The 14,234-nt window shown below is 43.0% G+C and overlaps 1 protein-coding gene across 2 annotated transcripts in view; it reads left to right on the forward strand.

Annotated features, from left to right (window-relative positions):
* The window catches only part of UNC13B (unc-13 homolog B), a 213,072-nt gene that overhangs the window by 147,097 nt on the left and 51,741 nt on the right, over positions 1-14,234 (forward strand). The window contains exon 1 of one of the 2 annotated variants that reach the window (XM_044920652.1): positions 8,967-11,220. The exons of the other annotated variant lie outside the window; for it this stretch is intronic. Coding sequence (XP_044776587.1) covers positions 8,967-11,220 — 2,254 coding nt within the window. Of the gene's footprint in view, positions 1-8,966; positions 11,221-14,234 lie in introns of those variants that run through there. 2 annotated transcript variants of the gene reach the window in all.

A 14,234-nucleotide genomic window follows, 5' to 3' on the forward strand; every position in this document is an offset into this window, starting at 1 on the left:
GAGCAGTAGCTGCCCTGCTTTCTGTCTCAGTCTTAAAGCCTGGAATCAATTGGGTTAGAATTCCACATCCAGTTGAAGTTTGGCTGCTATTGCCTTCAGCAGGCCAGTCATCAGAGTCCCCCTCAGCAGAGGTGTGGACCAGATTGGATTCCTAGATTTGTAGCCAGCGAGACTCCTGCCCAGCCTTTCACTGAGGGGATTTCTCTGCTGGGCATTGTTCATATCATCAACTTTGCACCGTGGAGCCAGCCAGCTGGTGCAACTGAGAATAATAGCTCCTTGGCTCTGTTTGTCCGTTGGGCAAGCAGCCATGCTGTGTGGCTTAGAAAGTTCATCCTGTGGCTTCTCTGTCAAACCAAGGAGTGCTCCTGAACGGATTTCCTCTTAAAGACAGCACTTGCATTCTAATGGTTTTAATTTTTTAAAGAATTTGTGGTTTTAATGTTTTTTTTTTTCTTTTCATTTCCTTAACTCTTATTTTGGTTGCAGCAGCAAGGTAAGTGGTATCGAGTGTATGACTGACTCTGAACGACAAGCAGGGACAAAAGCAAAGCATTTGTGGGTGGAATTCAGAGTAGCTACATTAATTACATAACTGCTTGAGCCAGTTTGCTGGTGGGGGTCATTAGAATGAGTGAAAAATAGCATACTCAGCACTGAGGGTAGAATCTTCACGTGCATGTGTTGATATGCTGATAATCTGACCATCGGTTCTTCCTTGGTACTCTCCTGTATGTATATAAATAACTTAGCCACCCCTCTGAATGTGTGCATACTTTTATACAAATAATCTGTTTCTCCCTCTTGATATGTCCATATGTTTATAAACTGACCATTCCTTTCCTGTGTGTACGTACATAATAGAAACTCATTCAACTCATTCATTCATTTTACATGAATATACACAAGCCATATCTCCCTCCATGTGCATACATCTATAGATATAATCTCTTTATCTCATGCATGTGTGTATATACTCAGGTAACTTTCCCCTTCTGGTATATGCCTGTGTATATTAACAAACCCTTCTATTTTTCTAGTGTGTGAGTGTGTGTGTGTACTGTCCTTCTGTCTGATGTATTGATTCTTCCCTCTCATGTGTGTATATGCCATATAGACAGAAAAGTCATCTTGAGTTTTCTCAGTCTTGAGTGTGTATACATATGCATAATAATCTGTCCATTTGCACCATGCATGTATGATAAAAACAGCACTAACTTTATAGATCGAAGACCCCCTTTTAAATCCTAGTTCTACTCAGTGACCTTGGTCAAGTCATTTAACCTCTCTGAGCTTATTTTTCTCATTTATGAAATAAGAATAATCTTCCTTCCTGCCTCATAGGGTTATGATGATAAAATATGTCATGATAAAATAGGAGTCATGTAAACTGTAAAATTCTAAACAAATACAATTTTACTATTGTTACATGTCCCTCTAGTGTGAGTTGTGTAGGATAGTCTTTGACTCAGCTGCATTGAGATTGTGCTCTTGTCTGAGAGGTCTCTAAGTCTTCTCTGCAAAGGGGTAGCTTCTATTGAAGTAATTAGGTTTAACCTGTAGTTTTGCCCAGAGTATTGGAAAGAAGCTACCTATTGCTACAGAGTATTTGGAAAGAGTTAGATTGAGAGAGAGAAAAGGTCTCATCCTCTGTAGTTTTGGGCCTTAATACTTTGTTCTTTGTAGCCTTGAGGATTGAACCTCTCACAAAATGGAAATATGCTACCTCCAGCTAGGATCAAAGTGAGCAGGTGAAAAATGAGTAAAAGAACAGAGCATTCTGCTGCCCCTGAGATGGCAGCCTGCAATGAGCATTTGTGCCAGGTTTTGAAGGCTCTCTAGAGTGTCTCCTGTCTCAGCCTTCTAGACCTGTGTGTCCAATATGGTAGCCACTGGCCATGTGTGGTAGTTGAATACTTGGCAGGCAGGCTAGTCTCAATTGAAATTTACTGCAAATGTAAGATATATACCAGAATTCAAGGATTCAGTATGAAAAAAATGCAAATACATGATGAATAATTTTTATATTGATTGCATGTTGAAATGATAATATTTTGGATAATGAATTATATAAAATATATTAAAATAATTTTTTTTTTTTACTTTCTATGTGGCTACTAGAAATATTTAAATTATGTATGTGGCTCACATTATGTTTCTAATGGACAGTGCTGCTCTAGACCTGTCTCCAGCAGAAGGATTGGGGTAGCTATTCCAGCTGGAAGGGCAAATGGAAGCCCCCTGATAGCAACTCTGGGGATGACAGGAACCATGGCACAGCCGCTGCCACTGTCTTCTTTATTTGTCCTGTGTGAGTCCCCAGGAAAATTTAAACGTATTTGGGGAGAAGTTTCCAACTTAGTTTTTACAATAAAAATGGGTTGTAAGCCATCAATCTAGAAGTAAACCTAGAACTCGAAGGCGCATATTGTTATGGAAACAAAAGTGAATTAGAAATTAGGAGACTTGGATTCTAATGCAGCTCTGCCATCACTCATTTATTCTTTCCATGGCACTGAGTTCTCACTGTGTGCCAGGTCATATGTTTGGCATAGTAGTGCCCTGTGCTAGGCATTGGGAATTAAAAAACAAGGCACAGCTTCCGGTGTCATGAATTCATATCCACTGTGGGTCCTCAAGCAAGAACCTCCCATTTAGGGGTCTGCCAAAGTAAAACAGATTAACAACAACAAGGGTGTCATTTTTAGGTCAAGGGTTTAAACTTGGGTAATAGGACTTCTGAGAATCTAGAGTAGCTGCCCTGCCTATAAAGACTTACACATTTAAAATTTAGAAAAACAGGGTGCCTGGGTGGCTCAGTTGGTTAAGCGACTGCCTTCGGCTCAGGTCATGATCCTGGAGTCCCGGGATCGAGTCCCGCATCGGGCTCCCTGCTCGGCAGGGAGCCTGCTTCTCCCTCGACCCTCCCCCCCCCCATGTGCTCTCTCTCTCTCTCATTCTCTCTCTCAAATAAATAAATAAATAAATCTTTTTTAAAAAAAAATAAATAAATAAAATTTAGAAAAACACTGTGATACCTAAATAAAACTCCTCCATAAGCTAGATCACGATGTAGTATGAGATTCAAGATCTAGTATTCTATAAAAGACTCCTTTAACTCTAAACTTTCCTGATTTGGTGTTCTGATTCCTTTTATTCAATGGCAAGATTTTATTTGTTTGTTTTGAGCACCATATGTACCAGGCACTGTTCTAGGTGTGGGGGATATAGTAATGAGCAAAACAAAGTCCCTGCTTACATTCCAGAATAGGGAGGTGGTTAGAGAGATAGATCCTATATTTGTTTGCTTGTTTATTATCTATCAGGCAGGTGGTAGTAAGTTCTCTGAAGAAACTATAGCAGAGTAAGGAGGTAGAGAATGTGGGGGTTTTTTGTTGGGAGGCGCTAGTATTCAGGGGCTAGCTAGATTCCTGCTCACATGCCTTCTTCAAGTCTACTCACGAGAACCATGAAGTAGTGAGGAAAAAAGATTATGATGAGTGCTTAAGAAAAAAAATACTGTGACATTTGTTAAAGACAGTAAGGCAGACTTTATTCAAGGTGATTATTACCTTGGGGTATTGTAATGGGGAGAGAGATTGAGCCCAACTCTGAATATAAGGAAAAGTGAGAATTTATGGCCAAGGAGTAGGTTGAGGGTCAGTGGATGGAAAATTACTAAGAGGAAACATCAAGGGTAGGGCGAAGTCTGGCTAAACTGACTTGACAGGAGTTTTGCTGGAGGTAGGCCAAGGTGGTGGATAAGGAATTTGGTCAGATATCAAACGTGAAGAGTTTTCATAAACTGACCCAGCAGGATTCTTGGTAAAAGTGGACTAAACAGAGCTCAAGGTCAGGGGCCTAGTCAGAAAGAGGACTTAGAACAACCAGACTCAGTTTTGGTCAAAAGAGAGTCTTTGTCATGGGTATCTGACTCTGGGTGCGTATGTATTGTTTTATGGTTGGTTATATTCCTTGGTATAGTAAATCTTGGTACTGCTGAAAGGGAGCACTGAACAGGGTAAGAATACCAAGCTCTCATGGCTGGCATTCTTTCTTCATTTTGAAGTCTTGATATGCTAACCCTCTGAAGGCTGCATCCTCCCTGATGCTACTGTATGTTACCAGAAGTTCTGTCTCTCCTTTTGGATGTAATGCTTGAGGTTTTCTTTCCTTTACCATGTTTAGCTCCTGGCCTGTAAATGGGGTTCCTCCTAATGCTGACGAGGAGGGATGGCAAGTCCTAGGAACTGTAGTATCTAGTTTAATCTAGGGCATTCTTAATTCCTGTTGGCTAATCTCACTCTTTATACCATGTGACTCTGTCCACTTTCTCTGACAATCTTTGTAAACATTGATTCTTGCCCAAAGATTACCATCCTAAAAGTACTCCTATCTGTTTTAGCCCTAGAAATCCATTCCTCCCACCTTATTAGCCATACAGCATAATTGGTAAATGGCCCAGGAATGATCTGACCTCTGTAGAAGGGTTGTGGGGAGGTGTGCTCAGAGTTCCTGGCTTTCTGCCTTCTGGGTTTGTTTCACACAAAGTGAGAGGCTGATTAATATATGCACAGAGAGTCCTGCCCTGTTCCCAGAAGTCCCCAGTTGTTTCTTCCCAGCCAAGATTTGGGTCAGAAGCAATTTTACAAGGAGTACTCCCATTCCTAATCACATTTATTTGATGTCAGAGAAAGACAAAAAGAGTCAGCCATTTCAGAAAATGGAGGGGTTTTTTCCTCTTGACTTTTTTTGGTAGTCTGGTGCTGATATGATTTAAGGGTTTACTCCCTGCCATAGTTCTCAGCTTTCCATCCTTGATGTTTTCTCCTTGGGATTGATACATTTTGTTTTGATATGTTGTCTTTCCAAACAGAGATATCCCTTGAATGGGGCTGCCTTATTTTTCCCAGCTTTAGGCATTCCTTAGGAAAAGATAGCAGAAAGGTGTGGTCATTTTTGAGAGTGTATGTATGAAATTTGGAGAGTTGACTAGAGGCTAATAGAGCAGGGCAGAATTAGAGCACTAGGTACCTTGAAGGAATCCAGAGGGTCAGCTTTGAGCTGGATGGACCCCAGTGCCTCGTTATCCCATTCCAGCTCAAATATTACTTCTCTATGGCTTTCCCTGTCCTGGTTTTGCTGGGCCTCTCACTGTCTTCTCATTCCCCATCACTGGAATTAAATGCTTATTATTTATGATTTATTACAACTTTATTATAACATGTTTCACTTAATTTTGTGATTGTCTGTATGCCTATTTCCCTCCCCAAACCTTAATATATTAGAGAGCAGGAACAGTATCTTATATCCCTGGCACATAGCTTAGTGCCAGACAAATCAGTTGAATTGATTTAGAGACCAAACTGTCCTCACTCTTTAGCCCTTGTTATTTCATTCCTGTGGACAGTAGTAGCAAAGAGAGTATAGGGAAGGAGGTGGACTTGACTTGGGCTTCCTGGCTTCCAGTATCCCATTGGGTTCTAAGCCAAGTGACTGGTTGATTCTCTGGGCATTACATTGAACTCTGTCCCCTGCTTCAAAACCTAAATATCTGGATGACTGAATGGGTTTGGTGCCTTTAGGGAACCCATATCCCCAGGAGGTGATTCTTAAGTTCATCTAGGGGCTGTGGTTACTAACTCATAAGAATTTTTTTTGTTTTAAATCTTATTTTATTATGTTATGTTAGTCACCATACAGTACATCATTAGTTTTTGATGTAGTGTTTTGTGGGGAGTTTGTTTGTTTGTTTGATATGGAAGCAAGCTCTTTCTTTGAGGCTGGGAGAAGTTGCTATGGCAGCTCTAGTTGGAAATTTCCTATTTGTTAGTAACATAGGAAACCAGGCAGCTTTGCCTTCAGTCCTTCAGGAGGAAAGGACTCTGAACACAGTAGCCATGCCATTTGCCCCGTGTATGGCTAGCCAGACAGTGTTGAAGGCACTGTTCTCTCAGAGGAGACCCTTGGCAAGACTGTCCAGGAAGTTAAGCCAAGCCTATCTTGAGTATTGATCTGAAAAGCAGAGATAGGCCTGAAGTTAACCTGGCCTGCACTGAATCAGCTTCATTTTTGCTCCCGAAAAGCTGCCTTCTCTGGACCAAAGTGAGGGTGGTCTGGACCTCACCAACATTATTAGAAAGGAAAAATTTGCCTCCTCTAGCTATTTGCCCCTTCCTCATGCTTTCAGACTGCCTGAAGGAGCATGGCAAGCCTTTTGTCACCTGAATAAAATGTTGGGAACTGAATGTTTTGCTCCTCTCTTTTTTTAATCTTAAGAAAAAACTTCTAGAAGAAAATGGGATTAACAAAGAATGACACGCTCCAGTGGTCTGGTTCCAGGCAATGCTGCAGACCATTAAAAGAGACTGGGAAAGATAGGGGTTTTGGGGTTGGATAGAAGTCATGGTTTACTCAAATCATACCCTTTTATAGGTGGTTGCATGCTTGGCAACATTCCTGTGACTATCTTTCCCACTTTATAGATGAGGAAACTAAGGAACAGAGAAGTCAAGTGTTTAATCCAAGGTCACTGATGAAACAAAAAACAACTTAAGTCTTTTGATTCTTAGTCTAGTAGCACTTGCTCATGGCTTCATGTGGTCATATGCAGACCTTCCATCTTGGTTTAGTAAGCAGTCTTTCTCTTTGAGACAAACTTGAAAGGCTGATTACCCAGACCAGGGACCTTGTTCAAACCTAATACCGGGTGCCAAGACCAAATCAGGTGAACCTAGACCTTGCACAGTTGGGGCAGGGACGGGGGCGTGGGGGGAGAAGAGAGGGGTGGTTTTGGAAGTACAGGTGCACTTGTGGAAGGAGAGAAGGAATAATTTGACCAGTCAGTCCTAGAATTGGGGGCTTTGTTGTCTAGGCAGCTAGGCACTAGCCCAAGACCCAGCAGTTCTGGTTGTGCACATAGAGTATGTCTTCTCTCTCTCTCTCCCTCTCTGACACAGATTATACTGAGTTGGCCGGATTAGGAGTATGGCTGATCCTGGCCCCTTGAGACATAGGAGTAAAGCAAAAATGCTTAAAAAGCAGTAATTGGACCTTGGCAGTGCCTCACAGAATGGATAGCATTTTTAGGTGAGGAGTTCTTAAATGAAGTAGAGTTTTTAGATGAACTACAGAGAAGGAGGGAAGACGTGAAATGGGAATTAATCTCGTTTCTTGGTCTCTAGTCTCTTGGTTCTTGGCCTTGTTATTTCCAGTAAAATGGGTCAGCTTAATCTTTGTCCCACGTCTTCTGACTCATGCTTCTGATTCTTTCTAGTCAGGGAAAGCAGAGTGCTTTTAATTTTTAAGCCCATAAACTATAGATGGTAGCCCTTCCTGAAAATGAGTTGCTGTGGGAGCTGTCAGCCTATGCTCTTCACAGGCCGTTTTCCCCTTTTAGGGTTAACTTGAGTTACTGGGAAAAGAAAAGGAGGCAGGAGTTTAGATTTAGAAATCTAGATCAAATCTAGAAAGTGGGGAAATCATCTCTGATTGAAGAACATGAAGGATTGCATGTTTCCCACCAACCAGTTTTACCCCTCCCAGGGTAACCCAGCAAAGCCAGAAAGTATTAGCAGTCCCAGGCATTCCGGGGCTCTTAGCTTTTCCCTTTGTACTTTCTACTCTGCTCCTTCCCTACACTCTGCATGTTTCCAGTAAAAAAGGAATGGATACCCACTCCTTATAAGGTAATAGTCATCTTTACCTCTGTAGTAGTCACTGGTAGTTTAGGGTATAGGGGCAGGACTAGTGGCAGGCTAGCTTCACCTTTTTGGAGAATAGCAAAGTACCCTGGAGCCCTCTGTGATATAACCAGTTCCCCACCTGTCCCATGCATTGTTCTCTCCAAGCCATCGGAGGGCTAGAGCAATCCTCTGTTACCCCAGGAGTGCTGAAAAATCACTTACCTGGTGCTCTGAAGGGAGGTATTAGACCAGATGCACCGTGGAGGAAGAAAGCCAAACCTGTATGTTGATTAGGCTGCACCAAGCGCCTGGGGACTATTAAATGGAGTTCAGGACTCCAGGCTGTTCCTGAGCTTCCTTCATCCCCAGCTGTGAGCCCACCATATGTATGTCTTTGGCCACATGCCCCACTAGATCCAAACGTGCTTAATGCACCTGAATCTGGACAGTGATTTTTGCTTATGCCATGCCACCTTATTCTAGAATTTTTAGAAAACATTTAGAAAACATTTTTTTTTTCCCTCCAAGTTTTAAATAGTTGCCATGGTCTTTTCTCCAAGTGAAGGGTTGCTGTCACTATAAACACAGGCAGGAACCAACCTTGGAGTTGCTGAGTTTTCAGCAGAACATCTGACTGGGAAAACAAACATTCCATGCCTTGTTGCTGTCTTTCACTGTGTATGTAATTTGAGCTTTGGTAGTTAGGCATCTATTTGTTCATTCCTGAATCAGACCCTAGTGTTGAATTTTGTAAAGGTTCAGTCACTCATTGACCTTACCCACCTACTTCCCAGGAGTTTGTCTTAATCTTGATGCCTTTGGGTACTTGCCCAGAACACAAGGACTTGATACATCAATACCCTGATGGGAGGCCAAGGAAAGAGAAGTGACTGCCTACAGCTTTGAAGGCCAGCAGTGGGAGACAGGTCAGGGTTGACTTCTGCAGTCTTAGAAGGTAACATTATTATTCCTGCTTGACAGTTTGATTCGGATTTAAAACTATCCTGCTGCTTTTTGACCTGAGTGCCCTATTTCCCTTTTTTACTAGCTGCAGGATAAGAGTCAAGCCAGGATCCAGGGGCATGTACCAGGTTTGGAGACTACACATGGGATCATTCCAGGCAGTACTGTGGGCTAATCCCAAGGCATCACCCAGCCATAATTTCTAGAAAAAGACTGAAAAGAGCAGGGCAGTATATCTTCTAAGACAGTCTCTGTTAAGCACCCTGACCAGAAATAAGAGGAAGAAGCAAGAAAATACCTCAGACCCTGAGGGAGAAAATGAAACGATTGTTGCAAGAGTCAGAGGAAGAAATCATGGTCACCTTGGGACCCTCCTCCAGGCTTTCCCCAGATAAGGCTAAGTCAGAGACTGTGTGTGGCATCAAGAGCAAGTCCTCAGGCCCTATTGAATCCTTACCAGAGGATAGCTCCCTGCTCCCTCACTGTGGGTCAACAGCCTCAGCCATTGGTGGGGATAGAGATGGGGGCCTGGCCCAGCATTGCAGCTTTGAGCAGCAGGCCGGCAGCCAATTTCCTCTGGGCTCTACTGTCTGTGCTTCGGGATCTGGCTCTCAGGACCTCTCCTCTGTCAGCATTAGCACAAGCTGTCAAGAGCCCTCAGAAAGGAATCAAGCCAAGTCCCTTTTGTCTAGAGGCTATCACCAAGGCTGCAGCTGTGAACAGCGAGAGCCTTTGGGGGATGTAGTAGACTATATAATCAGAGAGCTACAAGGCATCAGCCGTCTCCAAACTGAAATTGCTGAGCTGCAGCAGCACTTGAGCCAAGTCCGGGGTTCAGTGGATGAAGTGTCTAGCTGTGTAGACTCAGTTCTGAGTGAAATAGAAGGCTTGCAGGTGGGCAGCAGCTCACTGGCCAAGGTGTGTGTGGGGGAAATGGCCCAGGAACCCCATGTGGACAGCCCCGGTGAGGACGCCATTCTGTATCTGTATGGACTTCCTGAGCAAGATGGGGAAAATACCGTGGAGCTGGTACACAGCTTCCTGGCCATGCACCTCTGTGTTAACGGCATGCAGTGCAACAGGTACATCAAAGAGGCTTACAGGGCAGGCAAAGCCCCAGCCCCCAGGCCTACTGTTGTGAAACTTGCCCGTCTAGAGCATAGGGACTTCATCTTGCAGAAATCCATCCTTTTGCAGAGTGTAGGGGTCCGGATTGCCACCAAAGAAGAACCAAGCTGGCCACAGTGCTATAAGAATCCCCAGAAGGAGTCTCTATCGTTTTTGCAACTTCAGGATCATAATGCAAATTCTTTAAACCAGCATGAACCACTTTTTCAGATGGAAACAGGGGACCCAGGAGCATGTCAAATGAGGGCTCAGAATCAACACAAAGAACCTCAAACTCCTAAGCAGCAAGGCCTTTGCTTTCCACCCAAGAATAATTTCACAAAGCCAAGCGATATATCTAAGCCAGGAAATGAAGTAAAAGGAACATCAGGAGCCTCCCAAGTTATCAGTGGCAGTTGTGGTGAGCTGACAGGGAGAGAAGCTTCTCTGTCCACCTTTCATCAATTTGAGGAACCTTCCCCAGTGTTAATCCCAGAAGAGGAGGGCTCTGGGAAATCCCAGGTTTTCAAACAGTCCAGCCAAGGATTTGAAACAAAAAGAGCAAATAACTGCGGCAATAAAAGTGAGGCGGGCAGCTGCCTGTCACTGTCTGGGTTACTGAAGACAGAAGACAACCTCCTGGCCTGTGAAGCTGGGCTTGGTATTCTGAGCTCAAAGCAGCTAGAGGACCTTTTGACAGACAAGTCCAAAAGGTTTGCAACTCTGAGCCATGACCACATGATGGAAGAAATTATCGTAGGGCCTGAGACCTTCAGTGACATGGTTCATATTGACTTGAATGAAGAGGAGGAACATGCTTCTCGGGTCCTTAAAGATGTCTTTGAAAAGTCATCTTGTGGTCTGGTTGGCTTGCAGGAGGATGAAGATATAGAAATTAAGTTTTACAAAAGCAGACTGGGCCGAGCAATTGACCACTTTCGTTCAGCTCTGCAGGGCGTGTTTCAGAAGCTGGAGAATAGTGGGTCCATCAGTCCTGAGGACCTGGAAAGCAATGAGAGTGGTTCTCAGTCAGAGAACAGTGATAGACTTCTTGGGGCATTGAGTTCAGAGGGTGCCCAAGATTTCTCTGTGGAGAGCCCTGGGAGTCAGGAGAGTGAGAGCTTGCTCAGTGTGGTCTCTGGTGGAGTGGGCATCTCTACACAGAGAGACCAAACCTTTCAGGATCCCAGCAACTTCTCTCTTGCTTCTAACTCTTCGCCTATTGCATATTCATTGCCAGGTTTTGCTTTGGCTCCGTTTCTGGGAGGTGAAACATGTTCCAGGCCCGAATCTCTCAAGCAGGGCAGACTAAGCCTAGAGCAAGTGTGTGCAGAGACCATCTACCTCAACAAGTGCATCAACAATTTTAAAAATGTTCTGAGAGAGAAAAGACTGAGGCAGAAAAAACTTTTGCATGAGCTAGTACAGAAGGCAAACCATGTCTCGGTAGAAGACATACATTCAGGTATTCTAAATCTATATTTAATGGGGTCACAGCTTGCTGGGTATGACCTCCATCAGGCTAGCGTGAGACCCAGCTTGGTGGTGAGTTTCACAAGGTGATGGGGGAGGTCCACAGCTTAAATCAGTCTAAATTACTTGAATACAGATTTTAAGCTAATCCTGTGGGAACTGGAGTGCAAGAGGGTTCTAAAGCAACAGGAAAGGAGTTCCTGCCTCTAGGAAGCTTCCAGTCTATTGGGGGGTTGAGGGCGGCTTTAGAAACTACCCTTCCAGGGCACCTGGGTGGCTCAGTTGTTAAGCATCTGCCCTCGGCTCAGGTCATGATCTCAGGGTCCTGGGATTGAGCCCCGCATCGGGCTCCCTGCTCAGCGGGAAGCCTGCTTCTCCCTCTCCCACTCCCCCTGCTTGTGTTCCCTCTCTTGCTGTGTCTCTCTCTGTTAAATAAAGAAAATCTTAAAAAAAAAAAAAAAAAAAAAGAAAAGAAACTACCTTTCCAAAGAGGGAGGAACATGTGGGTAGAAGTAGTTTACAGCTGCAGGACTTTTAGGATATGCCACTGTAAAGTAGGTGTGGTGTAGGAGGCAGGAATGGGCATATTGCTCACAGGCACTGGAGGGGCTAATGCAAACACTGCATTTTAAAATTATTCTTCATGGGTTTCATGCTGAGATAAGATTGCCATTTCCCCAGCAGCTGATGGGCCATTGTGGGAATTTCTCTTATACTGACCTTTCTTCTTCCCAGTACTGGACTTAACACAGAACCTTATTTTCAACTTGAAGCTGTCCAGTGCTTGCCCTACCCAAGAACCCAACTGCCTTTCACAGATCATATTCCTTTTCTTCCATCTCTGGCTAAAGGCTCCTCACCTAAACTGGAGAATGGAATGGTTTTGACTCAAGAAATGAGAGTACTTTTTTTCTAGGCAGCGTGGAGATATGTAGTTTTAAAATTACTTCTCCCAATCAAAATTAAATATATCCAAAGAGCATATGCTGTATTCATCCAGTTTTAAATGTAAATGGGGTTGTCCTCCTATGCATATAACCTGATTAATGTTTCTAAGGGAGAATTAAAATTATGAAACATATTGTGTTGACAGAGGTGTGAGGGAACAGGCACTCCTGCATTGCTGGTGGGATGGGAGTGTAAATTGGTATAACCTCTAAGGAAGACAACTGGCAAAATGTATCAGAATTCTGTATACCCTTTGAACCCTAAAATCACTTCCAGGAATATATCCTGTAGTTTTATTTTCACATGTGGAAAGAAACATTTTCACATATGTTCTATTTTTGAAGCATTGTTTTTAGTAGCAAAGAGTGAAAACAACCTAAATGTTAAAGACTGGTTAGGGGCGCCTGGTTGGCTCAGTTTATTGAGCTTCACTCTTCGCTTTGGCTCGGGTCATGATCTCATCGGTCGTGGGTTGGAGCCCTGTGTCTCTGACTCTGCCCTCAGAGGGGAAGTCTGCTTGAAGATTCTCTCCCTCTGTCCTTTCTCCCACCCAGGCGTGGACGCACACACACACTCTCTCTCAAATAAATAAATCTTAAAAAAAAAAAAAGGACTGGTTAAATAACCTACTGGCAGATCCTAACAATGTTATACAGTATTATATAGCTATAAAAAGAATGAGGTAGCTCTTTACTAAAATGGAGAGATATCAAGGTATATTGCAATATGAAAAAGCAAGGTGTAGAACAGTATGTATGTCTACATTTGTATAAAAAAGAGCGGGAAAGAATACACAAACCCATAGTGTTTGTATCTGTTTGTATAGAATATCTAACAAAGATACATAAGAGACTGATACCTGATTGCCCATGGGGAAAGGTATTGGGTGAAAAACTAAGGAGATGAAAAGTAGATTTTTTTCACTGTAAACCTTTTTTATACTTTCTAGAATTTGAATAATAAATATAATACCAACTTATAAAATTAAGTTTAAAAATACAAAACTAAAATCATCATGTTCCTTTCAAATATCCCTAGAGCTACTCCTTATAGCTTATGAGAAAAGTCTGAATTCCTTCACTTGACATTCAGGATCACTACAGTTGGTCTCTAGTTTGCATTTGCAGGCTTATCTCTAGTTGTCCCACTATGCTCCACCCAAAAGGAAACTTTGCTGTCACAAATTCGCCTTGTACTGTCTGTTCTAAGCATATTCACATATACATGCTTTCTTTTAGCCTAAGGTGCTGTGTTCATCAAATCAGCCTAGCAGAATTTACTTAATTCTTCAATATACAGCCAAAACATCACCTCTTCCAGGAAACTTTCTATAATTCCTCAGGTGTAAGAGATTTCTTTCTCCTCTTAACTTTACAGCCCTTTTTCCTTCTCCCTGGGCATTTAGAAATTATTACATTACAGCAACAACAGAAACAACAAATAAAGCAGTACTTTCTTACTAACTCCTTAAGCCTTGGTGGCAGTTGATGTTAGGTTGAGTACCCAGCACACTTGGGCTGGCTCTTCAGCTTGCAAAATTCCCCTTCTGAGCTGATAACCTGGTGGGCAATGCAGGAACTTGTGGTACCTGAGGTAAGCAGTGGAGGCAGCAGCAGTGATAATGAGACAAAGGTTTTCTGAAGCACCAATAAGAAAGGAAGCCAAAGTTCTGGGTCCTAGTCAAGATCAGGTCTGGTCTGTGGGCTGCAGAGGGAGTGGTGGAGGGGTGCTGGGTCGAGGCCTGACTCCAGCAGCATTCCATAGGGTAGGAAGAATAGAGCAAGGTAAGCACATAGGGATAGCTTCACCCACAACAGCAGCACCCCAAGCTGATAAACTGATTCGGTATTAGTAACAATGGCTACTACCATAATGAAACATTTAAGAAATCCGCTTTCTTCATTGCTCTGCTTGGGGCCTTAGGGACTAAGCTTACTAGTAGCTTACCATTAATTTGAATTCTTATTTTTCATCCTTTTTCTTCTCTTTTGGGGTGTACATAGCACTGTTTTAAGTACTGTTACATGCATTATATAAAAATTCAATTCTTTTATTTCT

This window comes from Neomonachus schauinslandi, chromosome 13, assembly GCF_002201575.2.
Source record: "Neomonachus schauinslandi chromosome 13, ASM220157v2, whole genome shotgun sequence".
Classification (NCBI taxonomy): Eukaryota; Metazoa; Chordata; class Mammalia; order Carnivora; family Phocidae; genus Neomonachus; species Neomonachus schauinslandi.